The sequence below is a fragment of the Lissotriton helveticus genome, chromosome 5_1 (assembly GCF_964261635.1).
Source record: "Lissotriton helveticus chromosome 5_1, aLisHel1.1, whole genome shotgun sequence".
NCBI lineage: Eukaryota > Metazoa > Chordata > Amphibia > Caudata > Salamandridae > Lissotriton > Lissotriton helveticus.
This window is the reverse complement of record NC_136065.1, coordinates 1,749,272,359-1,749,299,353: the sequence shown is the minus strand read 5'-3', so window position 1 is coordinate 1,749,299,353 and position 26,995 is coordinate 1,749,272,359. Positions and strand designations below refer to the sequence as shown.

General features: G+C 45.1%; 1 protein-coding gene across 1 annotated transcript in view; it reads left to right on the top strand.

Annotated features, from left to right (window-relative positions):
* The window catches only part of ASIC2 (acid sensing ion channel subunit 2), a 1,943,108-nt gene that overhangs the window by 1,669,057 nt on the left and 247,056 nt on the right, over positions 1 to 26,995 (top strand). The window contains exon 6 of the mRNA XM_078645029.1: positions 12,879 to 13,032. Coding sequence (XP_078501155.1) covers positions 12,879 to 13,032 — 154 coding nt within the window. The remainder of the gene's footprint in view (positions 1 to 12,878; positions 13,033 to 26,995) is intronic.

The window sequence follows — 26,995 nt, the reverse complement described above, 5'->3', positions numbered from 1 at the left end:
TGATTCCCCCTGTCATGCCCAGGAACTGGTTTGGGGGTAGGGCCTTTTCATATATCATGTTCTTTCTGCAGCATAGACAAATTTTTGTGTGAAATGTGATGGCTCTCACAGTTAGTGACGATGCTGGCTCCAGGCAGGAGTACCAACAAATGAGTATAATGACGTGTGAAGCCTCTGCCCCTGGCTGTCATCACAAGCTCCATCTTGTGCCATGTAAAACCAGAGGCAATCTTACACTTGCATCTGTGCCCAGCAATCATGCACATTTTACAATGGATGTATTCAACATTCACAAGAGATGCAAAGTTCTAATTGTCTCTTTGAAGTGGAACTTTCCCCATGTGCAATCAGTAGACGTCTTGCTCCTACTTGATCAGAAAAACAGCTCTCTTGTGGAAAAGTAAATTTTGCCATGTTCTGTGTCCCTACGCCTCATCCATCATATGTTATGTGTGCATGACCAATATGCATATGTTATTCCCCATGTCCGATTAATGACGCAATTACAGTTGTGTCCACCTCTAGTATGCTATTTTCCAGTCCTCGTGAATACTACGAATATCAGGCCTATGTAAAGTAATGTTGCCACGTTTCCCAGTGTGCACGTTATTCCATTATAAAATCCCCGTTTCCAGGCCTCAAAAGGGCCCGGACCACAGATTCAGCTCCTGTCTCCTGAAAGCCTCGCTGAGGAGCGATACAGCCCCCACCTGTATCCTCGACCCTTCACTTACTTCCTGCCTCGCAGTGCCCGGTGCAGCTTGGCTCTGCCTCTGAGTCTGCCAAAAGTATGTTATAGTTCCAGTTATCAGTTCAGTCCTCCTCCTCTGCATTCCTAAGCTACTGAACTGCATCAATAGTTTCCGTCATTGTCTAGCCTTCTCGTCTCCATGTTAGAGAAATACTGTATTAATGGTCATTTAATATTCTCCATCACGCACTACATGTAGAATAATGCATGGTCCAGTCTTAGAGTCAAGTTAGCTTTTCCCCTCATGACGTCTAGTTTATATCAACATGTTCCCTAAACATTAGATACCAGATAGGGTTTAGGTACATGTCGCTCCGACCCTCCAGACTTTAGTCTCTGCTCCTAACACAGAGTTCATAGCCCCCAGCTTCTCCTAGTAACACGTCATTGCCAGTTTTCGCGCACCATTAGGTTAGAGGTCCCGGCTCCTTAGGTAGCCCCCTCCTATGTTTCCGCCCATTCATGACATATTCTGTTACGTTTGCATCACATGTCTATGTATACTCCCAGTTACACCTCTTTTTACTGTTATCTTTCGCGACTGCTACGCGTCACGCCTTCTGCTCCACCCACTGCTACGCCTACTGCAATGTAATGCTATGTGTTCGCGCTATGTATATATGCCTGTGTTTTGTTATTGAATGTTAGCGCGCTCATCCCAGACCTAGCCCCAGCAGCTGCTGGGCCTCTTTTCCCCTGCTGGGCCCCAGTTGTCCTGCTGGGCCCTGTCATTCTGTTCCTATGCAGGTTGTCCTGATCCTGTCCTTATGCTGTAATAAACCTGCACAAACTCCTACTACCTCGAATCTTGACTCTTATTTATTGAGCTATCTGTTATGCTATAAGTCTAGTCAAAAATAGGGTATTATTTATTTATTTACCACATAATGGCGCCCGAATAGGGACTTGCCCTTTCCCCACGCGTCGGTGAAGCCACGCCGACCCCCTGACCCTCTGCAGTCGTGACGGAACCATACCGTGCACTGGCAGATATTTCTGCTCCAAGTATCCCTCAGGCCCACGGAGGAGACGGAGGAGGCGGTCCAGCATCCGAACGAGACGGTGGAGGAACGCGGCGAGTCCCGACCAGAGCCCAAGCCGAGAGTCCAAGGTCCGAGGTATCCGGAGGCCCACCTGTAACTGAAGTCCGAAGTTCGTCGTCCGTCGTCCAGTCCAGTCCGAGGCCTTCCGTTCCGTGCTGCCCGGTGAGTACCATTGCTGGGGTAGTATCTAGACAGGACCAATCTAAATTGACTCCTGGTCCGTGGGTTGGTGGTGCCCAGACTCACAAACGAAGTGTTCACCTAGGTGGATACGGGTCTTGATGCGTCCCTTTATGGGACCGGTATGTTCCGTACTGTTACAGCAGTGCATCCAGTAACTCTAGTCTGTTCCGTTCTCGAGAAAATCTGTTCTATTTCTGTTCTCAGTATTCCAGGTAATATTCTGTTCGAACTGTTATTTATAATGTTCTTCATGTATTTTACTGTTGTGGTATGAGTGCGATGTGATTTCGTGTTTTTAGTGTGTATTGTATTGTGTCCAGATTACAGTTCAGTCATGCCTATATTTTCCAAGTTACGTCAGTTAAAAACTAGAAAAGGTTTATTAGAGGAAGCAGTTCCTGTTCCGCCTAGGGACAGTCCAGGTCACTTTATGTATCAGAAACATGGCATAAGCACCATATTGTATCTAGATTTATGGGTAGAGTATACCAAACAGTTAGAAGAAAAGTATAGATGGCCCGTATCGGGTACATGGGATGCCGAATGTATCATGCGAGTAGAAGAAGCATTATGGAAAAAGAAAGCCAGACAGTCACAGAAAGATGCCATCGAGTTATGGCGTAAGGAAGCGCATAGAAGAACGGAAAAGGAAGTCAGAAAGTCAGAGTTAAGTAGAGAATCCCAAGAACGAGCCCAAGAAAGAGAATTAATCGAGATAGGTGAACAAGTCAAAACCGAACAGTCAGACAGACAGAGGCATGCCCTTATTAAGGGTATGTATCCTCTTCTTGCCGAAGGTGTGCAAAAAGCGACCCCAGAGGCATCCAGTAATTTCCCGCCACCATTAGTTCCGACTAAGCTACGTCACAAACCGACCGCAGCTGATATTTTTATTTCGTCCTATCTGGACGACACAGTCCCAGAATATGCAAATCCTGTTCGCGCTCCGCCAGTCCCTGTAAATCAGGCACTTCCCGCTCCTCCAGACACCGGAGTACCTGTTACGGTACCCCCGGTCCAGCCTACAGTTCCATTTCCCACTCTGCCAGGACGTAGAGCCTCAGTAGACGACTCCAGTTTAGGGGCCGCAGGAGGAGCTACTCCTCAAACCCCGCCGCCACACAAGCGTTTATCAGCACTCGAATTACATGCTCAAGCATCACAGCGTACTCCTAAAAGTAATAAGTCTGTTACAGAAATCAGGCAAGCCCTTAACGAATGTGTCTATGATCCAGTTCCAGGCGAATATACTATGGTTTTATATTCCTTACGTGTAAGGAGAGTGACCGAGTATCTAGTCACCTTGCCGAATATGAAAGAAGATCTAGACAGAATATATCGTTTCATCCGTACAGGGGATGATCCAGAAAGTATTGGCGAGATTATGTCTCAAAGGAAAGCCGAGATTCAGCTCATGATATTAAAGTTCCTGATCAATTGTCTAATAAGAGAACAAGATTACCCGTCTAAAGATCCCGCCGAAATGAGAATCCTGACAAGGTGGAGTGATAATATAGCCGAGGGTAAGCACAAGACCGTCAGTGCTATGGAGAGTATGTACAAGAAAATTCGTAAAGAAATAATAAGGTTACACGACCAGCGTAAAGCAGCACAAGTAAGCGAGAAAGAAAGTATCTCTGATCCCGAAGAGGAAGAGAACGAGAATCCCGCCAGAATAGCGTATGTAGGAAAATCCAGATTTCCAGACCGCCATTTACGCCTAGAACACAAGCCTATTTTTCATCATCCAGCACCAGAACAAGGTTCTCTAGAACAAGTATTTCAAGCTACCGATCACATTCTGAAATCACGAATCGGTTATAGCGAATTAAGTACCATGCATGAACAAGAACTAGCCCGATCAGCAGTTCGATGGATTACTGATTCTACCACTTTTCCAGACGAAATAGTGGCACAAATGTTTCTGAAATTGCCCCCAGCCGAGCAACGACTGGTGGGTATGTATATGATCCAGTACCTCATTACTCTGTATGAGGGTCAACACTCTGATCCAGGTCCGTTACATGATATCCTGAACGAGTTACTCCAGTATAGATGGAGAGGTCTAGGTACCGATTTAATTAGTGTCATTCTAGAACAGCGCCACAAATATAGAACGTTCCTGAACCCGCATTTTGTTCATGTCTCACCCCCAGAAAGTAAATCGTTTTACATAGACAGACAGAATCCGTTACGAGAAGTCCACCCAGTCCAAGGGGCGGGTGGCGTAATGCAACGAGTGTTTGTATACACTCCAATTTCAAAGATGGAACTTCTTGAAATGAAGAAACTAATCCCCTGTCATGACAAAGATCCAGCAGGGTTCCATAGAGAATTAAAAGACATGCTCCGTATGGGAGAATATACTTACCCAGATATTATTAAAATGTTAAAGGTTCTGCTACCCGCAGGGGTGTATGAAAAGTTAAAGGAAAAAGAATGGGAGGTGGGAGAGAAAAAGATCGATTGGGCAGCTCTAGAAGCTGAAGACAAGGCACGAGTACCAGGTACCGGTCTTGGAGATAAATGTAAAGAATTACCAGAATTATTGATTCAAGTTTTACCCAGATTATTGACAACTAGGAAAGAAGACTGGGATGCAATCTCAGCCTGTAAACAGAAACAAGACGAGGATATTAGCGATTTTTATTCTAGATTCGAAAAATGTTTCAGTATTAATAGTGGTCTCAAGACAAGTAGTGAGTCATACCCTCATCTTTTTGTTACCAAATTAGTCGAGAATTCAAGTCCGCAAATTAAAAATCGAGTTTTGAAAGTCGAAAGCACCTGGCAAGCAAATACTCCGTCCCAGATGCTCCAGATGCTCCAGTATCACCAGAATAGAATCAGAGAGGAGCAAGAACACGAGAGAAAACGTATGAAAGACACAAAAATGAAAGTGCTAGTTGCACAATCTGTTCCTCAAGACAGTCAGAAGAGGGGTCCAAATCAAGCCAATCAAGCCAGTCATCCTGCAGCTCCCGCTAAAGGGAACTGCAATTATTGTAAACAGCCAGGTCATTTTATAAACGAGTGTGCAGTTCTGAAACACAACATAGCTACCGGTAAGACTAAAGAAAGACCACGTCCGCCAAGACAAGAACAAGTTTCACAGATTCCTCAGCCACAGAATGCACAACAGACAGTTTCCGCCCCGCAGCCTATAGCTGCAACACAGCATGTTACATCGCAGATGTATCAGTATGCACAGTCTGAGTATCCAGAGTACCAGTCATATTCATGAAACAGCCTAGAGAGGGAGGTAGGCTTGCCTCTCATCGAGATACCTGTAGATCAAGAAGGTCCCTATGTTCACAGTCAAGTATTAGGGAAAGACAGAAAGTTTTTGATTGATACAGGGGCAAGTAGGACCACAATTTGTCACGCCGAAGTTCCAGGGGCTCCGCTCTCAGGCTCAAGAAATGTTTCCCTTGGATTTTCAGGAAAACCAATAGTTAACGAGATATCAAAGCCAGTCACTCTAGAAGTAGGTCCATTGTCCCGAACTACTGATCTGTTACTTACTAAGTCATGTCCAGAAAATCTATTAGGCATTAAGACACTGAAAGAATTAGGTGCAGTTATTTGCTGTTCCCCAGAGGGAATACGTCTGTTCCTACGTGACTTTAAGGGTCACTATGTATTACGAGATTTTGATTCGAGATTGTCTAATGTTCCACAGCACTTATGGGCGCAAGGTCCAACTGATGTAGGTTACATGCAAATCACACCCCATCGTGTGACTCTCAAACCAGGTGTAGTGTTACCACGAATCAGACAGTACAGATTGCCACCTGAGGCTGTAGCAGCCTTATCCAAAATTATTGACGAGCTCATGGCTCAAGGAGTAGTTGTAGAAACTGACTCCAATGTATGTAATTCTCCGATCATTCCAGTCATGAAACGTACTGATCCAAATGCACCCCCAGTATATCGATTAGTGATTGATTTACGAGAGCTTAATAAATGTATTATTCCTCAGTACCCAGTTGTTCCAGACATTTCTTCCCTGTTAACAGCCATTGATTCCGAAGCCATGTTTTTCACTGTCATAGACCTCAAGAATGCATTTTTCAGTGTTCCAATTCATCCAGACAGCCAGTTTCTTTTCGGATTCTGTTTAAATGGAAGGAGCTATATGTTTACACGCGCTCCTCAAGGTTTCACAGAAAGCCCTAGTATTTACAGTCAAGCACTTAAGAGACAACTAGACAATATTCACATGCCAACTGACACTGCCCTGCTCCAGTATGTCGATGATCTACTGATCACAGCCCGTTCTGAACGTGCTTGCGAGCGAGCATCCCTTACAGTTCTGTATTTTCTAGCCGAGATGGGGCACAAGGTGTCACCTTCGAAGCTTCAATTCTGTGTCCAGCAAGTGGTATACTTAGGACACTTGCTGTCCAAGAGGGGTAGGCAGTTGACACCCGACCGTATCCAGTTAATAGCGAGTCTTCCCCAGCCCAGAACCCAGAAGGAGGTACGTGCTTTTATCGGCCTTACTTCTTATTGTAGACAATGGATTCCCCAGTATGCATTTCTAGCCAAGCCACTGATACAGTTAACGACACAGGAGGCAGCCGTATCGACTGTCCTCCCTTGGACATCTGAACATACACTTAGTTTCAACGAGTTAAAGAAAGCCCTATGTCAAGCTCCAGTTCTAGCTACACCGAACTACAGTAAGCCTTTTACACTTTTTGTTACTGAACGCGAAGGTACAGCATTATCTGTTCTTACACAAGATCAAGCAGGTCAATACAAGCCCTGTGCTTATTTTTCGAGCACACTAGATCCAGTCGCCCAGGCGTTGCCTGCGTGCCTCAAGTCAGTCGCAGCCACAGCACTAGCTATCAGACAAAGTGATTCCATAGTTTTAGGACATTCCCTGACAGTACAAGTCCCACATTCAGTAGAAGTTCTTTTAAACCGAACACAAACTCAGCACTTGACAATTGCACGTTTAACGGGTTATGAATTAACACTGTTCCAGCCACACATAGAAATTAGACGCTGCAACGTTCTGAATCCTGCTACACTGTTACCATCAGTTAATTCAAATTCTGACCCACATGATTGTGTGGAAGTAGTTAACATTACGACTAAGCCAAGACAAGACCTGACAGATATTCCGTTATCAGATCCTGACCTGACACTTTATGTGGATGGTTCATGTATGAGAACTAGTACAGGAGAACTAGTCGCCGCGTATGCAGTGACTACTGACACTTAAGTTATTGAAACACACCGTATTGATACTCTGTCCGCTCAAGCAGCAGAGCTAGTCGCTCTGACACAAGCCTGTATACATGCCAAGAACCTGAAGGTTAATGTGTACACAGATTCACGATACGCATTCGGAGTTGTACACGACTTCGGAGTGCTCTGGCAGGAGAGAGGTTTCATGACTTCTCATGGAACCAAGATTCAGCATGGTCTCCTTATTCAAGCCCTGTTAGATGCCATACATTTACCGACATCTATTGCTATCATGAAATGCAAAGCACATACGAAAGTTACTGACATTATTTCCCAAGGTAATGATCTAGCAGACCGCACAGCCAAGCTTACAGCACAGACTCCAGACATTCCAGTTAACATGACACATACTTCAGATCCGATTATATGCATGACAGTTAAGGACCCTACACAAGATGTCATAGATATCCAGTTACATGCTACTCCCGATGAAATCAAGAAATGGTCCGAACAAGGAGGGGTCCAGACAGATCAAGGATGGTTAACGAAGGGTAGAGCCACATGGTTTCTCCCCGACTCTATGGTTCAAGTCATTATCAATACCGCACATAGTCCAGCACATTTAGGAGAAAAAGCTATGTTAGATAGTATCCAGAACATTTGGTTCAACAAGCATTTACGAGCTGCAGCCAAGCAGAAAGTCCGTACCTGTATGATATGTTGTCAGTTTAATCCAGGTAAAAGTGTCCCGGTGGAACAAGGTGGTTTCCAGCCCCCTGACCACCCTTTTGAGGTCCTCCAGATGGATTATATTCAGATGGAGCGATGTCGAGGTTTCAAGTATGTCCTTGTAGTTGTATGCGCTTTGTCCAGGTGGACAGAAGCATATCCAGTCCCAGATTACACAGCCGCGACCACTGCCAAGCAGTTGGTTCGTGAATTTTTCCCTAGATACGGACTCCCTAGAGTCGTATATTCTGATAACGGTCAGCCATTCTCCTCAGAGTTAATGAAGCACGTTTCCCTTTTGTTAGGGTACCAGTGGAAGTTCCATTGTGTACGCCATCCTGAAGCAGCCGGTCTCGTAGAGAGACATAATCAGACTCTGAAAATCCGCATTGCAAAAGTCTGTAAAGACAAAGGTGTGGACTGGTTAATAGCTCTGCCAGTCGCTTTATTTTATATGCGCATGGTCGCACATTCCAGATCAGGTCTGTCCCCGTATGAGGTCGTATTCGGCCGCCCCCCTAACATGTGGGGTACTCCTAGACCCCGAAGTATTATCGATGTTTCATGTAATATGCTGACAGATTACCTAGCTTCCTTGATGTCTGCCCTCAACTCATGTCGTTCACAGGTTGCCGCCGCATTTCCAGACAATACCGAGGTGGCACCGCACGAGATCGTTCCAGGCTCCCTTGTGATGGTCCGAAATTTCGACAGATCAAGTCCGCTGGAACCACGTTGGAAGGAGCCACGTCAGGTCCTCTTGACCACCCGAACTGCCGTCAAGTTGGAAGGCAGGAAGGGGTGGGTCCACCTTTCTCATGTAAAACTTTTCAATCCATTGAAATCAGTCTCCAAAAACATTTCCAAGGATTTCCAGGATTCGAAGGACTGCCAGAACATTGTTTTAAAGGACTGTCCCGCACAAGACATTATTACAACCCCTCCCTTGTTAGAGAAAACTCCGCAACAGAAGTATAAGCTCAAATTAAGGTCTAGTAAAATAAGTCAGTCAGTTTGATTGTATAAGTCCTCCCCTAGGTGAAACGGTTAGATTGTTTCTGACATGTATAAAATAGACCCCCATAGTGAGAGAGTCAGTCGAAGTTCACTTCAATGTATCGTTTTTCTGAGTTTCATATTGTTTCTCAGCATAATGATTTCCTGCACCAGCTACGCACTTTTCCTGTGTTTTCCAGTTCCTCATGTAAATATGTCTACTAATGCTACAGTAGAGCACACGTTTAGTGATCTGCCTCCTCACGAATATTCTTACCGCCTCGCTATGCGCAACAACACATTCATCCGTATGTTACATTATTCACACCAGACCAGCAATGCCACTAATTGTTGGGTGTGTGGTCGACTCCCCCCTTTCCAGACACCGAAGGGAGTTCTGCCACTCTTTCCTTATCCATTCTCACACAATGGTTCGTGTGGAGCATGGTCCACGTTAACGTCATCCTCAACAGATATGTCTTTTCTTAACAGTACATGTTTTCCAGACAAGCAAGGTCTCCCCCACAGAACAGGTTTAGATCTAGAAAACGAAGTATATAATTTAGGTAATTATTCGTCGAATTTCATGGTCCTGAATGTTCAGTCTGATACTACTCCAGACTTGCCTGCTATTTCAGTACTACCAGTCAAAGGCGAATTATGTGTCCATAATTATGGTTCTGTACATGTAGGTCATAGTGATTGTACTACTGTTATCAAGTATAGTGACAGTGGGAAATCTGTTTTCAAAGCTTCACGTCATTCTTATTTTATCTGTGGTCAAACTGCATATGTCCGTCTGCCCCTCGATTGGGAGGGAACCTGTTATATTGCCTTCCTACTGCCACCTGTTTTTCTAGCCCCATCTGATTATCACAGAAACACACATCTAGTACACATTAGACATAGAAGGGAGTCCCCAATTGTCGATTATACTGAAACTACTCTAGAACAGTATACAGATTTCAATAAAGGTTTCTTCTTCTTCGTAGGACCTGTCCAGAATAGTAAACTGATCCGTAGGTTAACAAGAACCCTTGAAGCTGTAGTAAATGAGACTGCCTCTGCTCTAGGTAACCTAACCGAAGAACAATCTGCTATGAGATTTGTCATTTTGCAAAATCGTCTCGTCCTTGACGTCATACTGGCCGATAGGGGCGGGGCCTGTAGAGTCATCGGATCTAGTTGCTGCATTTTCATTCCAAATAACGCGCCGTCTGTTTATTCAGCTATAACCAGACTCCATAAAATTGCCCATCTGTTACATCAAGATCCAGGCACCTGGACATGGTCCGGTTGGTTCTGGAATATAATTTCCGCATGGGGATGGAAAGTCCTGTCCTATCTAAGTATAGCAGTAGCGATCATATTCAGCTGCTGCCTCTGTATACAATGTGGCCCTGCGATTTGCAGCATGTGTGCTACCTCTTGTATTCCTAGTCCCAAGCCTCGTTCTAAATCCCGTTCCAAGACAATTCGAGACGAGCAAATGGTACTGTATGAAATGATAGATGGTATCATGAAAATTGATGTTTCCTGATGGAAACGTAGTGACAAGGAGGGAATGTGGAAAAGTAAATTTTGCCATGTTCTGTGTCCCTACGCCTCATCCATCATATGTTATGTGTGCATGACCAATATGCATATGTTATTCCCCATGTCCGATTAATGACGCAATTACAGTTGTGTCCACCTCTAGTATGCTATTTTCCAGTCCTCGTGAATACTACGAATATCAGGCCTATGTAAAGTAATGTTGCCACGTTTCCCAGTGTGCACGTTATTCCATTATAAAATCCCCGTTTCCAGGCCTCAAAAGGGCCCGGACCACAGATTCAGCTCCTGTCTCCTGAAAGCCTCGCTGAGGAGCGATACAGCCCCCACCTGTATCCTCGACCCTTCACTTACTTCCTGCCTCGCAGTGCCCGGTGCAGCTTGGCTCTGCCTCTGAGTCTGCCAAAAGTATGTTATAGTTCCAGTTATCAGTTCAGTCCTCCTCCTCTGCATTCCTAAGCTACTGAACTGCATCAATAGTTTCCGTCATTGTCTAGCCTTCTCGTCTCCATGTTAGAGAAATACTGTATTAATGGTCATTTAATATTCTCCATCACGCACTACATGTAGAATAATGCATGGTCCAGTCTTAGAGTCAAGTTAGCTTTTCCCCTCATGACGTCTAGTTTATATCAACATGTTCCCTAAACATTAGATACCAGATAGGGTTTAGGTACATGTCGCTCCGACCCTCCAGACTTTAGTCTCTGCTCCTAACACAGAGTTCATAGCCCCCAGCTTCTCCTAGTAACACGTCATTGCCAGTTTTCGCGCACCATTAGGTTAGAGGTCCCGGCTCCTTAGGTAGCCCCCTCCTATGTTTCCGCCCATTCATGACATATTCTGTTACGTTTGCATCACATGTCTATGTATACTCCCAGTTACACCTCTTTTTACTGTTATCTTTCGCGACTGCTACGCGTCACGCCTTCTGCTCCACCCACTGCTACGCCTACTGCAATGTAATGCTATGTGTTCGCGCTATGTATATATGCCTGTGTTTTGTTATTGAATGTTAGCGCGCTCATCCCAGACCTAGTCCCAGCAGCTGCTGGGCCTCTTTTCCCCTGCTGGGCCCCAGTTGTCCTGCTGGGCCCTGTCATTCTGTTCCTATGCAGGTTGTCCTGATCCTGTCCTTATGCTGTAATAAACCTGCACAAACTCCTACTACCTCGAATCTTGACTCTTATTTATTGAGCTATCTGTTATGCTATAAGTCTAGTCAAAAATAGGGTATTATTTATTTATTTACCACACTCTTCAGAGCTTGAATTGGACCATTGTCAAAACTGCTTAATGACAACGCAGAGGATGTTGGTAGCCAACAGATCTCTGTAGAGGGTGCTCAAGTCACTGAGGTGAATATAAAGATGGATGAGCTAGTGCATGTGCGAGTTCTGACACCATTTTTGCTTGGGTGATATTCCAAGTCAACATCCTGAAAGCCCTGCTGCTGTCCGTTGGAGACCTGATGTTTGTGTTGATTCTTTGGTGTTCCACGTGTTAACAAGCAGCCATCATTGAGTGGGTAAGGGTTATTTGGAACAGCTTCACCACGCCGTAACTAACTATGCTCTAGCTGACAGGCAGGTGCCATCCTCTACGAAAAGGTTTGAAGTGCACATCGCACCACCTGCTGTGCCATGACAGGCTCAGTGCTGCACCTGTTCAAAATGTTGAGGGCCACTGATGTCTCATTCTTTAATGTTTCAATTGGCATCAGGTAAAGCTTCATTTCAGCAGTTGTTTTAAAAGATGTAAAATCCTCTACAAAGGGATGCAGTGTTTCTCTGCAAAAAACAAACAAAAAAATACATGTTGTGAGGTGGAAGAGAGAGATCTGCTGTCATCCTGACCAGCTGCGGGAAATACCCCTGCTTTAATCACAGGGCTGCTTAGGGCTAAATAATGTCTATTAACTTTAAAGTGTGGAAAAGCACAAAGGGGGATTAGCGTGGCGAAGAGGCATCATGCTAATTCATGGCAATGAATAGATAGTAAACAATTTGAGAGGCTGCTTTTAGGTGATTTATAGAACGTTGAGTGGTGATACCAATGACCCAACTTTCAGGGGTTCAAGCTTCCAAAGGGTCATCAAGGCTGAGGCTGAGCCATTCAAGTCAATAGAATTAAAAATGTGCAGGGCTCTGTTTCAGTTGCTTTTTCAAAATAGATGTTTACCAGAAGAGATCTTAAATTCTAAACAGACTAAATATACTAAACCAGATAATTTCTATGGTTTGGGTAACCCAGCTGTAACTGGGAAATTAACAGAGTAACCCATCTGTAACCCGGAAATTAAAGGATTGTTTTCTTGCAGAGTGTCTGTTCCACTAACTGTCTGTGTTGTTCCTAGTTTGTCGTACCGCTAATGAGTTCAAGCACTTGCTGACATTATTGTTATGCCTTCTTTTCTGTAGGCCTCCTTGCTGAGAAAGACACCAATTATTGCATCTGCAGGATGCCCTGCAACCTGACAAGGTACAACAAAGAGCTCTCCATGGTGAAGATTCCCAGCAAGACGTCGGCCAAGTACCTTGAGAAGAAATTTAACAAGACGGAAAAGTACATTTCGTAAGTAAATGAGTAGCGTGCACACTCTTCAGAGCTTCAGGGGACAAGCGATAATAAGTAGTAATGATTTATTTACATCAGGGCGCTGTTAGCCACCTGGGACCATAATTAGCTAGAGCAGATATTGCTGCATACAATCTGTTTCTCAAGCAGAGCAACAACAGAGCAGCAGGATCTGCAGATTGTCTTTTTTGTGGAATTCATTTAGTCAACATGCAAAGGATTTTCTGAGAATTGTTGACCCTCTACTATATACATGGTCATAACTGCCAAAGTTTCAGATTGCCTATGTGTGACATTTTCATAATTTCTGTGTAATTAGGAGTGAGATTCAACGACTATGAGTGACTCTTCCTCGTGACCAAAATCAAACTATGGAAGTCCAGAGAAAGAGATACATTTCAGAAATTGCACCCCTTTGAGCAATGAGAAACTCCTAAAACTGCTGTAAAGCACCAGAAATGGAAGCACTAGGATGTGAGAGAGACCCTGCGTGGAATGTGAGGCAGCCTTACTGACATTGAACTCAAATGTGTGCAGACTGCAGACAGTGACCTACCTTACGAGCCGAAGCTGCTAAGTTTTCAGATTGCCTATATGAGACATTTCAATGTTTTTCATACACTTACGAGTGACATTCAACTGTCAAATGTGGGATCCTTTGTATGATATTTTCTTGCAAGTAATACCAAGCAAAGAGTGAATGGAAAGTGATAAATACCAGAAATTATACACTTCTGAGCAATAAGAAGCTCTACAAATATCTTTACTGCTACAAACCCCTGAAATGGATGACCATACACTACAACGTCTCTTGTATACTGTGTGCAATACAATTTTAAAACAATACCATGCTTATTCATAGTGACTTCAGTCACAGGCTGGAATGTCATAGCACTTTACATTCCCCCTGTGCCATGTCCCAATTCTAGTTCTCTTTGATTGCTCACAAAGCATCTGCAGTGGTTGCATTAACCAATTGTGATTTGAAAAGCCCTAAAACCAAACCTGCACTCCCCTGAGCCCTAATGACAACCCCACCCCGCCAGCCCTAACAACAACCCTGACCCCCTGAGCCCTGAAACAACTCTGAACCCCCGAGCCCTAAAAAGAATGCCCCCCCCCCAAGCCCCATAAACAACCCAGACACTCCGGAGTACTACAAACAACCCAGCCTCCCTGAGCCTTTAAAGCAACCCCAACCCCCCCAAACCCCAAAAACAACCCGACCCCCCGAGCCCTTAAAGCAACCCAGTCCCTCCCCAAACCCTGAAAGCAAACTCAACCCCCAAGCCCTAAAAAACTACTCCCACCCCAAAAAACCCAGCCCCAGCCTCACTTACCAGACCATGTCCCAGAGTACCCTCTCCAGACTTCTCTTCCTGTGTCTGCTCATCCGCACATCTAGACCGTGCACTGCTTTAACCACGCAAATGCATGGTTAAGGCATATGCTTGGATAAGGCAAGCATGGTTCTGCTTGGGGGGAAACAGCATGCGTGGTTCAGCCCACGTTGTAAAGGCTGCCTCCCTCACCAGATGTAAAACATTGTATGTAGCTCACCCAGATAAAACAGGAAAGGGAGGCAAATTGACTAAAACAATTTGCCTGAGGTCGCTCACTTAAATGCATGGGATTTTAATTGAGCTAAGGCAAATGAAAATGTTGTTTCTTCCAGAATAAAAGTGGCTAGGTATATCACGGGCTTAAGTTGTTACCCTTGCATCACACAAGGTAACACAAGGGCAACACAAACCCTTAAATGAGATCTACTATGCCACACAGAGCCACCTTTGTGTGGCTGTGGATGGCATACTAAATCTGGAGAAAAGCAAGACAGTGCGTTACTCTGCCCTGTGAAGGAATTCCATGGGTGGAGCATAGGTGTTCCCTCACATGTGGTCTTTGTTTTTGGAGCATTCCCAGATTTACCAACAATAGTAATCCTGGAAATGCATTAAAGTGGTATATCTTCCCAGGGTAGAGTGTAAAGAGAAAAAACATTTATATTTCTACCTATTGTTTACTCTTTTTTCAAGAGCTGAATTTTGCACCATACATAGGAAAGGGAATAAAGACTCAGAGGATTATTTTTATGCAGCAAAGTATCCCTTCCTACACAAAAATAATCCTGGCAGTAGCACAGACTACCTTGCATGATGATGCAAGGGTGCCAGCGTTGGCGTTGGTGCTGGTGCTTGGCAGCCACAGATGTGCAGGCACAAAAAGAGAGCAGAAATGTGCTATATCTTAGTAGATATGGCACATTCCTGCACTCTTCTGTTGCTTTGCTGCACTGTGTCTTGCCCAAATATTAGTTAATCTCCCCCAGATTTAGTGTGTATTGCTTAATTTCCGTTTTTCATCCGAATAAACTTTTTCAAATTTTTCACTTGAGAGAGACTGCTTCAAGTTCTTGTCTTGCCGGAACTGTGAAAATTGATGTGCTGCCTTTGCTTGCAGATGTCTAGTGTGAAGTTTTGCAAGCTAAGGACCGACAATGTGCACATTGCCTAATCATGTATCATATGCCAATGCAATGCATTGCATAACCAACCAAATTATGCTAATCCAGGGCCACAGGAATTATGCAATTGTGCAGCTGCAGCGATTTTCGTTTAATTATAGATCTGCAGCATTTGCCACATAATGTGTCATCTGCTGCATAATCTGCAGATTTCAACCATTTTTTTTTACCTCCAATAGTTCAAAAGTTACTAAAGATGCAACAACACTTGTTGCAGCGCAATGCTGCACAGATCACACTTCTGATGCTTATTGCTAAATTTGGGTGTTAAATTGGTACTAATGAGGTGCAACCAATGCTCAGACAGTGTTACCAAGTTTACTTTCCAAATGGACTACGGCAATGTACTATATCCAGGTGCCACAAAAAAATAGGACTGTCCACATTACAGACGTTGCATAATGCGGCGTCTCGCTTGGTACTAAGCCTCCCGAGAAGAGCCTCCGCAAAGAAAGCCCTAGCAGAATTGCACTGGCTGCCAGTAGAGAAGAGAATCGTGTTCAGGGCAATGTGCCATTGTCACCGTATCCTATCAAAACAAGCATTTGCAATGCAATCGTTCTCGCCATTTGGATCTTCTAAGTGTTCAGCCAGAGCTATTGGCTCCGCCAATGTGCTTAAGTCATGTTATTAGAAATTACTTAATTTAACGACAGCTCACAGACCACCCAGTGCAGACATCCCATTGCAAGGGCTACTAGAGTTATATGGCAAATGTATCTAAATAATCTGACACGGTTATCGAAATTGTGCAGCAAGTTCTCTGGCAGAATTAATTTGATCCATTTGAGCTAAACAAAATATTTTGGGAAAAAACTGCAAATAGAGTGACAAACTGTGGGGAGAATTCAGTAAATTCATAATTACAAGGCATGCGCTGCAGCCACATAACGCAGTAAAGGTACAGGTTCCGACCATTAATATGCTAGATGTAAAATATTTAATAATTGAATTGATGTGTTTTAAACTTAATCACTCGTACCCCTCTTATTACCCCCTTACCTAACAACTCTCTGGTTAGTATTTTGTGTGATATATTTTCTCTATTCTTATTCTCATACTCAATATGCTATTATTGTTATAATGAACAGTGTTTTAATGTATCTAGGTGAAGAAGAGCTTTACAAAATACTGTAATTAAATAGTCTATAAATTCAAAGCGTTTAATTTTTACACCAAGGCAGCACAACAGAGCATCTGTAAATCTATGTGCACGTTAAAGGCCTTTGTACCAGGCATGCACAGCCCCTGTCTTACTGCTCAGCATGGTGTCTACGACACTCTACACACTGATGCAGTTGCCATTCCGTCATCTCATCAACTTTTTATCCTGGAGTGTCACCTCTACAGAGTATTTCAGAGGCTCGTTTATTTTTGGGTGAGGAGTATCTGCAGTGAACCCCACAGGCTTCATCAAGAGGACCAATGTTTAGCAGCAGCACTTCCTTATCGCAACTAAGATGGAGACACACAGCCCAAACAAGAATGGAACCAGCTGAGGTAAATAGTCAGAACAAAAACAGCACCCACACATTTTTAAGGCTGACGCAGGACCAGAGCTCACACAACCCACATCCCAAGACTATACACAAGAACAGCGCCAACATAAGGAAAGAACACTGCCACTAACAGTAAATGTAGTCTCACAAGCAGCTTACGCTATAATACATGAGCACTGCAAGGACAGGCCCAATAATAATTCAGAAGAGTTATACTATAGCAGACCAAACACTGTTAACAAGGAGAGAACAAAAAGGTTGAAATATACGTCCCTTCCGATTCCCTGAAAACACAAACACGACACTCATGAAGTGGAAAACTTTACAGAGCCCAATAAAATCACCCAACTGTCTAATCAGATACTTCCCAAGTAGACTCCCTGATTCTGCTCAATGCACGTTGTTCTTTTCAGTTATTGTTGCAGTCTCACTGTGAGCCGGCTTCTATCTATTCTGCCGGCGACGCTTTTATTCTGTCCGGTTTAAAAAGGGTTCTCCTCAAGGGCTCCTGCAAGGGCTCCCGCTCGGAGGCCTTCCCGATTACCAGAGTGACGAGACAGGGGTGTCCCCTCTCCCCCGTTCTATTTGCCATAGCAATAGAACCACTGGCTGCCAAGTTGCTGTAACATCATAACCAAAGGAGCCTCATATACCCCACTAGGCAATTGTTGGTGTCACTTTATGCTGACGATATTACGCTGTATGTACACGAGCCACGTGAAAACCTTCACCCCATCTTACGTGAAATTACAAATTTTGGGGCGATAGCGGGAGTGCAGATAAATTGGAGCAAGTCTGCGGTCTTTCCCCTTACAGACAATACGCCAGCGCATCAGCTGGATTACCCACTGATGTGGGAGACAGATGACTTTAAGTACTTAGGAATTCATGTCACCAGAGACAAGGACGTGCTGATGAGGACTAATTATGGGCGTGCTATGGACAGAGTTACAGACAACATCACTAGCTGGCTTAAATTACCCCTCTCAATGGCTGGGAAGATATCCCTCATTAAAATGGTTATATTGCCCAAATTTTTATATTTATTCAAGTCAAGTCAAACAATCTTTATTCGGATATATAAAAACATCCATAAAAGTACATGATCATCACAACAATCCTCATAATAATCAATTAAAAGAATATAAAACAATTTACAGATAACACAACCAATCAGTGGATTGGTTGCCTAACGGTCTATATTAGGTGGGAGCTATCTAATTATATCATTATAAAAATACATCACTTTATGGTCTAAGCTGACAATTAGTAGATGTAAACATTGTATAAACTGATTAGCTGTGTATCAAGCATTAAAAAAACGTTTTGCAAAGTGTCATCAATGTACAGTGGGGACTGCTATAAGGTGCAGATGTGCAATAGATAAATAAATATTCAAACTCTTATACGAAACCGCAATAATGTGCGAGTGATAAATTTATCAGGGCATATTCATAGTTGCTCGGGAACGTATCGCTGATTGGAGGAAGCAGCTTACTCTGAAAATTACTTCATCACAGCTCAACAGTAATAGTTCCTTAAATGCTACATTAAAATTAACCCTGGGCGTAGTGTGCGGAGTGGGGCTCCGCGGAGCTACGCGAAGTGGGCACACAACTACGCCCACCCGCGCACTCCGCGTAGCCCCACTCCGCACCGCCCGCCTCCCTCCCGCCCTCCCTAAATACATCAATAGAAGTATAAAAAGCTATTAAAAACACTTACCTTGTCTGCCGCGTCCCCGGGGCTCCCTCTCGCCGTCCCGCGATTGGCGCCGCCACCGACCCGGATACTAATGCGCATGCGCGGGCGGCCGCGCATGCGCATTCCTCATGAGAAATGCGCATGCGCGGCCGCCCGCGCATGCGCATTAGGACCCGAAATGGCGGCGAGAATCGCGGGACGGCGAGAGGGAGCCCCGGGGACGCGGCAGACAAGGTAAGTGTTTTTAATAGCTTTTTATACTTTTATTGCTGTATTTAGGGAGGGCGGGAGGGAGGCGGGTGGCGGCCGGCTACGCTCCGTCTGCGGAGCGCGCGTAGTGCCGCCTGGCTACGCCCGCTACGCAAAATGCGTAGGAGACGGCACTCCGTGCACTGCGTGCACGGAGCGTAGCTGGCCGCCCACCCTTAATTAAAATCCACCACAGCATGCTCTTTAAAGTAGGGAATTAGGTAATTTTTTGTATATCAAGCATAAAAACTACAGAAAAACAAAAAGTGTAACAATCTTTGTTTACCCCCTAGATTACAGGGACATTGCAATTTCTCCAGGTTTTTGTTGAAGCCCAATGGGAATGATAAAGAATATTTGATGCTTCCATCCCTGACACGAAAGAGCAAAAGTCTGTTCCACCTCCCCAAATTTTTTCTAAGATATCCCTGCGGCATGTTGTTAGGCCTACCATCCTGAGACAGGAGGGGAATATATCTTATGATGGCAGGTTTGTGGTGCTCAGCCGTTTCTCTTTCTTTCTGATATAAATTATACAATGCCCCTCTTACTAGCTTATGTTGTGCTTGCTCGGTGGCTCGTGGGAGGAGAATAGATGCTCCATACCCACGCTTGCTAAGCTTCTTTTTACTGCCCCCAACCAAGGTATGTAATTTGCCCTGTCACACTTTAGGCAATCCATAATTATTTCTTGGGTTAAAGAAGCTGCGGGGTTCTGCCATATCTTTAACCAAAATAGTGCTGGTCTTGACCTGATGAAGTCCTCCACAAAGAAAAGATTCAGCTCCCTGTGGCAAACATAGGTGGGTGCTGAGATAGACACCCCCAGAACCTTTCTACAGAGTCTGTTCTCTTCAATCTGTACACTGGCGCTATTTGAGTACCCCCACACCTCTGCACCATGGGTTGCCGTAGGTAGGCATTGGCTTCGGTAAATTTGTAGTAGCGGGATTACTATCTCAGCACGTTTAGGTTGTCGAATGCTAATTATAGAATTTATTGCCTTACCCAGTTTGTTCCTCCCATGGGCCACATAGGGCTGCCAGGATCCTGTGTTAGAGAACATCAGGCCAAGGTAGGGGAAAGTGCTAGTGCTTTTTAGGGCATCGCTCCCAGACTCAATATGCTGAATGCTATGTTTTTTGTGCCCACACAACATTATATATGATTTATTAAAATTAGTACACAGGCCAAGATCCGCCATATAGGAGACAAAGCCCGTTATTAAAGTGCGCAGTGCTTTGGGTGTGCGGCCCATAAGGACCGCGTTGTCCGCGTATAGGAGGCAGGGGAGTAATGTACCATTAATACTGTGGACATCACTAGTTTGTTTGGACAATGAATTACTTAATTCATTTATATACAAGATAAAAAGCAGGGGGGCTAAGACACAACCTTGTCTAACCCCCCTGCCTAATAAAATGTCCTCTGAAACCTCCCCTTCATTATTTATTCTAACGCGGGCTTTCAAGTCACTGTGCAGGTGGGCCAAAAAATATACAAGTGCTTTGTCCAAGCCATAATTTAAAAGAACCACCTATAATTGGGAGCGGTTAACAAAATCGAAAGCTGAACTTAAATCCATAAAACCTAAATACAAAGGGACTTTTTTGGCTATGATGTATTTGCCCATTATTAGGTTTAAGTTCAGACATTGCTCCATAGTCCCCACGTTACTTCTAAAACCCAGCTGACACGGGTGTAAAATCTTATTGTCCTCCCCCCAGGCCCTGATCTTATTAAAAATTACTCTACCTAGGATCTTCAAGGTGTTATCAATTAAAGATATAGGACGGTAACAACTAGGATTGAGTCTGTGACCCTTCTTAAAGATGGGGACAATAATACTATTAGACCAGGTCTCCGGGGCAGTGGTGTGGGACAAGTTGTTAAAGACATTACACAATAGAGGTGACCAAAATTCAGGCTCTGATTTAATTTGATCGATGGATAATCCATCAGAACAGGTGTTTTATTGCCGGCGCTTTGATTTATAGCGTCTTCCACCTCCGTTATCGTGATGTTAAGTGCCATAACTGGGTAGGTGATGTCAACTGATGCGCAAGGTGCAGCATAAATATTTGTGAAGTGGTCTTCCCACATTTTACCTGATATATTACAGTTGATAGGGGTGATATTTGATCCTATAGACCTCAGAGATTTGACCTCGCCCCAGAACCCGGAAACATCTTTGAGAGCAGCTGTGCGGGCAAGGGATTCCCACTGGTCCTTTAATAGTTCTTCGGCCCGAGTTTTTGTGGTGCGCTTATAATGTGCCCTCAATAGTCTTACCAGGGGCTGGTCCCGTGGTTCTGCTAAAAGAGCCTCCCATAGTTCCCGGTTTGCTTTGGAACAGGAGCTATCAAACCACCTGGGATCTTTGTTAGGGCGTGTGACTGGTTTGGAGATCTCCTTTTTAAAAGCCACACATAACCGTGCGAAGGCCACAATAATATCAGGGCCTTGGAGATCGCTAGATAAGCAGGTGTCAACCAATTGGGGGTACTTATTAATAATGCATGCTAAAAGCCCCATATTGTCTATCCCTTTCCAGATTACTCTGAGTTTATCAGTTGATGCCACCAAGTTAGTTGCCCCTATTTCCTGTCGCGTATCCAATCTTTTAATAGAATTAAAAATAGTCAGATTGGATTGTGTTCACTGTATACAGTGCTAGGGACGTCAGCCTTTATTAAACAGTCCACAAGTAGAGAGGAAATAAATACATAGTCAATTGTGGAGAAACAGCCGCGCCCTGTATATGTAGCCAGGGGGTCTTCGTCCGTAATGTGGCTGGCAATCTCCATGACATTGACTAGGTCACGAGTGGCTATGTGATTAAGTAGTTCCTCCCCTCTTTTACAAGGTAGCACCCGACTGAAAGGGGCAGCTGAGTTGGTGTTACCCTTGTGAATGTAGGCATTGAAGTCACCGCCCAAAATAATCCCATCAAATTTTCCGTAGGTATGTCCATCCAAAATGTTATCAATAAAATCAAACAGCCTTATAAAATTATTATTTGGTTGAGATATAAAATCATTATTAAAAAAGCCTGAAAACTTTCATCATTGGTCACCAGAGTTTTGGTTTTTCCACCAGCGGTAATCTTTACCCATAATGATAAGCCTCCACTAGGTCGTCCCGCGGCCGGACATGGTTCAATATGGTTATGACAAGTATAGCCTTCAAGGAGGAGACTACTAGTGCACCGTGTTTCCTGGAACATTAGGATGTCGAATTTATTGATCCATTGAATCCAGTCAGTTTGCTTTTAGACCAGCAATGTTCCAGCTTAGCACGGTTAACCTATCGGTAGCGGTAGGAGTAGTGGCTGGGGTAACAGGATCAGTTGTATTTAGTTTCCCTAGCGATATAACCTCCGTACAAGGCTTGGGAACAGTAATGATGGTGCTTAGTTTGTTGTTACACTGGGAGGCATTATCTTTGGTCATGGGCCTTTCTGTGACATCTGGGGAGCCCGTGGATAGTCAACCCTGGCTCTCTAGGTCAGATAGGGCACTAAATCTGTTAAATAATGGGTAAATTGGTGTAGCTGGGTTGGATGGTCTCTGTGGGGGTCTGTAAAAATATCCCAGAGATTGAGGGGTCACAGCGGTTGAAGGGCTGAAGTAGGTGTTATTACTGTTTAGAAGATATGTTACGGTTGAGGGATGCCTGAAATTCATGACGATACAATCTCCATTGATGTTCTTAGGCGAGGGACCAACCCAACCTACCCGTCGTACTGTCAAGATTTCGCTAGAAATCTGCATCCCAACACCTTTGTACCTAGACAGCCAATCAACACACTTATTTTTTAACTGAACCCAAGACTCTCTTTGATCCTCTTTCAAGGGGGGGGGGGGGCTCCTGCTAGGATTAAAACATACGGGCAGGCTTCAGGGGGCAAATAGAGGAATGGCCCTGTTTGTTTTTTGGGCCGGGTAACATTGGTAGACCGGTTGTTGGAGACGACATTTTCTGGTTTCCCCGGTTTCACAGAAGCAGGCCCTGTTGGGGCTCCCGCCACCCCACCAGTGGAACAGGGCTGCCTATCTGGTACCTGTGGCATGGTCTGGGGTGGTTTATTCGCAGTCGAACCTTGTGTTGGCTGAAGCTGGTTTCTCCCTGTGATGCTGTCCCTGGTTACACTCTTAGTATCCAATGTACCACAGGTGGGCCTTTCCCCCATAATGCCCCTATTGACAGCCTCCACATCTTTCAGAAATCTCTCTCCCCTTAACTGGTCAATACTAATAATACCTTTCCTTTTTACATCCTCCTTTTTCACCAGGCTTTTTAATCTATCCAGTCTTTTAAAAATCATATTAAACTGCTTATCCATTTGACTTTTCATTTGTTTAAAAATGGAATCTACTATAGTTTCAATAAAGTTCCCATTTAATGTCTCCTGTTGAGCACTTCCCGTGGTTGTCTCAGTCTGTGTGCAGGCAGAGTTTTGCTCACAACTTGTAGAGGCAGTGACGGTATTGATGTCAACTGAGGGTACAATCTCTACGTCAAGTCCCCTACTGGATGTGGTTTTCCCACGAGACCACATACTCTGTGGGGTAGGTTGCCCTTTGTTGCGGGGTGGTTGTTTCCTCTTGTTCGGTGTTGGTTTAGTGGGACCTCTCTTCCTTTTCTCTCCAACTGACTTATCACTGGGAGGCGAGGAGGGAATGACAGTAAGGTCCGTGAAATCTTGCTGTAAGTCAGTGATGGTAATAGTATTACTATCCACTGGTAAAACAGGGGGTGAAATTCCCGGCAAGACAGTTCTAATAATTGTGACCACTGGGAAAAGTGGCAAAGTATCAGTCGTACAAACTGGCTGGGGTTCTGTGGGGTTCTAAGTATGAACTCAACAGTCCCATAGACATTCTTCTTTCAGTATTAGCTATCTCAGTGGTGACTAGGTTAAAGGCATTTTCCAGCATACTTTCAATTGAGGCAGGTATGACAGAGGGAGCTTTCGTAGACTGGATTGTGGGGGTATTATTACGTTTTCCCATATTACATAATAATAGGCTCACCTTTGTAGCAGCTTAGAGGGGTGGCCCGCCCGCTCACTGTCGACCCCTGACGGCCACAGACGGGCCGCCCTTTGCCCGGGCTTAGCCCGCACGCGTCCCGCGATGCGGGAGGCGTTCCGGTGTTTTCTAGCGCCTCCGGTCGCTGCGATGACGTTGCAGGTGCGCCCTAACCTCCGGGGCACCTGGGAATTGTAGTGCCGCCGTGCAAGCACCGTGATGGCGGAAGCCGTTCCCCTCACGGCTGGAGATGCGGCTGGCTTGAGGCACCCTGATCGCTGGAGCCATTTCCCTCACGGCGTGGATAGCAGCAAGGTAGGCACTGCCTGAATGACCCCCACGCTGCTTCTGGCGCTACGGTGTTTTCTAGTGCCTCCAGGCGCTGCGATGACGTTGCAGGTGCGCCCTAACCTCCTGGGCACCTGGGAATTGTAGTGCCGCCGTGCAAGCACCGTGATGGCGGAAGCCGTTCCCCCCACGGCTGGAGATGCAGCTGGCTTTAGGCACCCTGGTCGCTGGAGCCGTTTCCCTCACGGCGTGGATAGCAGGACGGTAGGTAGGTGCTTACCATACTGGCGCCCATTTTTTTAAAACACTGAAAACGCAATTGGTGAGGTTAATATGGGGAGGTAAGCAAGCACGGCTGAAGCTGACCACCCTTACACTGCCGTACCGCTTTGGAGGGTTTGATTTGCCGAACTTTGAGTATAATATCATCCCCCCCCCCGTTCATGCCACACCTTGCGGTAGAGGATGGACACATGGCCCCAGTCCCAACACAAGGATATGTGTTTACGCATGTCGCAGAAAAAGGTAGGGATCCCTCCACTGTGGACTGCACTGTCAGAGCATGGAACTGGTTGGCACGGGCCGAGGGGGTGCAACTGTTCTACTCCCCTAGAATACATTTACGGTGCTGGCCCATGCTGCCTGTCATGGACAAAAAAATATGTCAAAACCTGTGAACTAAATTGCACTATGCGAGTTGGGGGGACTTATACATTGGAGGCACATTCTGCACAAAGGAACAATTTTTCGGGGACTACATTTACTCCTTTATGGACCTTTTTCTATACACTAGGCTGCGGCAGAGCGTAAGGGCTAAGACCCAGTAGCGGTCGGCAGTAGGTGTTTCTGTAGGGCGGTGATGTGGGCAGGGGGAGGGGCAGGGTGGGGGGTAGTAATGTATGGATTATGGAGTTTTACAGGTAAGTAAACATTTAAATAAATAAAACGAATTTCGTTGCGAGCACTGCATCGCATTTTGTGATGCAGTGAGCACAACGAAATTCGTTTTATTTATTTAAATGTTTACTGACCTGTAAAACTCCGTAATCCATACATTACTACCCCCCACCCTGCCCCTCCCCCTGCCCACGTCACCGCCCTACAGAAACACCTACTGCCGACCGCTACTGCTAAGACCCCAGGTTTTCCTCAAGAGCCAGAAACCTTTGTCTCCCTACATTTAATGCTACAAGCTGAGGCCCCTGCTCCTGTTATCTCTATGCTGTATGCACATGTCCGCACTGCACCCCCACATACACTAGCAAGGGCCAAACGGGAATGGGATGATGACCTGTGTGAACCCCTAACAGATGACCAGTGGGAAATGGCTTGTCTTCAGACTGAGGCAATATCTGGCAACAGTAGATTGCGGCTACTACACTATAAATTCTTACATCACATATGCCACACCCCAGCGAGATTACACAGGCTCCAACTGAGGGATGATGATCCATGCTCCAGATGTAGGCAGAGCCCATCTGATTTCATGCACTTAGGATGGAATTGCCCCCAAGTGGCTGCCTACTGGAAGGAGGTCTTTGCGGGACTAACCGAGATGCTGGGGATTTCCGTTACACCGATCCCTGTCAGGGCTTTGCTGGGACTGGTTGCTGATATTAAAACACCACACCGCAAATTCCTGGTAATGGGCATCCTTCTGGCTAGTAGGCAGGTTGCCTGCAGATAGGGCAGGGGCAGAGCGCCTAAATTTAAGGCTTGGATAGATGACATGTCCAATTGACAGGAGAATTTACATGCATATGCGGACCAACTGCCACTGAGGTCCCTTCCCAGGGAAATATGGGGCCCCCTGCGGTCTTACTTACTGGGCCACAATACTCAGGAGGGACATGATGGAATCGGTGCCAAGGCTGTGCTAGAGGGCTGAACCAGATGTGAGAACGTGCTGGGGAAGGGAAGAGGTGAATGTCCGCTAAGTATGGGAGTAGCATGGGGGAGGGGGAGGCTGGGGGGGCTATTAATGACTTGAAATTACCATCTGCCTATGAGCCAGAGACACTGCATCGCGTAGCGAGTTCAACTTCGAACATTGGACTTTGGACTCACTCTTGACTGTGATGGTCGACCTCATTGATGTCTTGGCTGCTTATTTAGAGTACTCTAGGTGGGGGGAGGCGGGGGTGGGTGGGGGCAGGATGGGGAGGGAAAGGCGGGATGTCTCAATGTTACTATATGAATGCTTTAAGTTTACGGATACGAATTTTCATGCATTACCTTGAATTACATGTACTGAAGTATGATAAAAATGGAAAATAAAGTTAAAAAAAAAAGTAGCAATAATTATGGCTAAATAGGCTTAGCGACGATTTTTTTATCGCTGCCTATCGCTGGATATGTTAGCGGAGAAAACATGCTATTAGCAACGTTTTTCTCCACTGTGCTACAATATCCAGCGATAGCGGCGAAATGCGTGAATATCGCTGAGAATACAGCGATATTCACGCATTAGTGACGAAATGCTCTTAGCCATGTTATCCACCTCCCATTGGATAACATCGCTAAGAACTGGTCTGAGCAGGCGTTGGTTTTTGGCGATAGCGAGAATATTTCCATTGCTACGCCTGCCTTGCCAATAGGCGATAGCGATGTTAGTGACTGCTTTCAGTCGCTAACTGGTTGGGTAAGCCCACTTTGCATGTCAT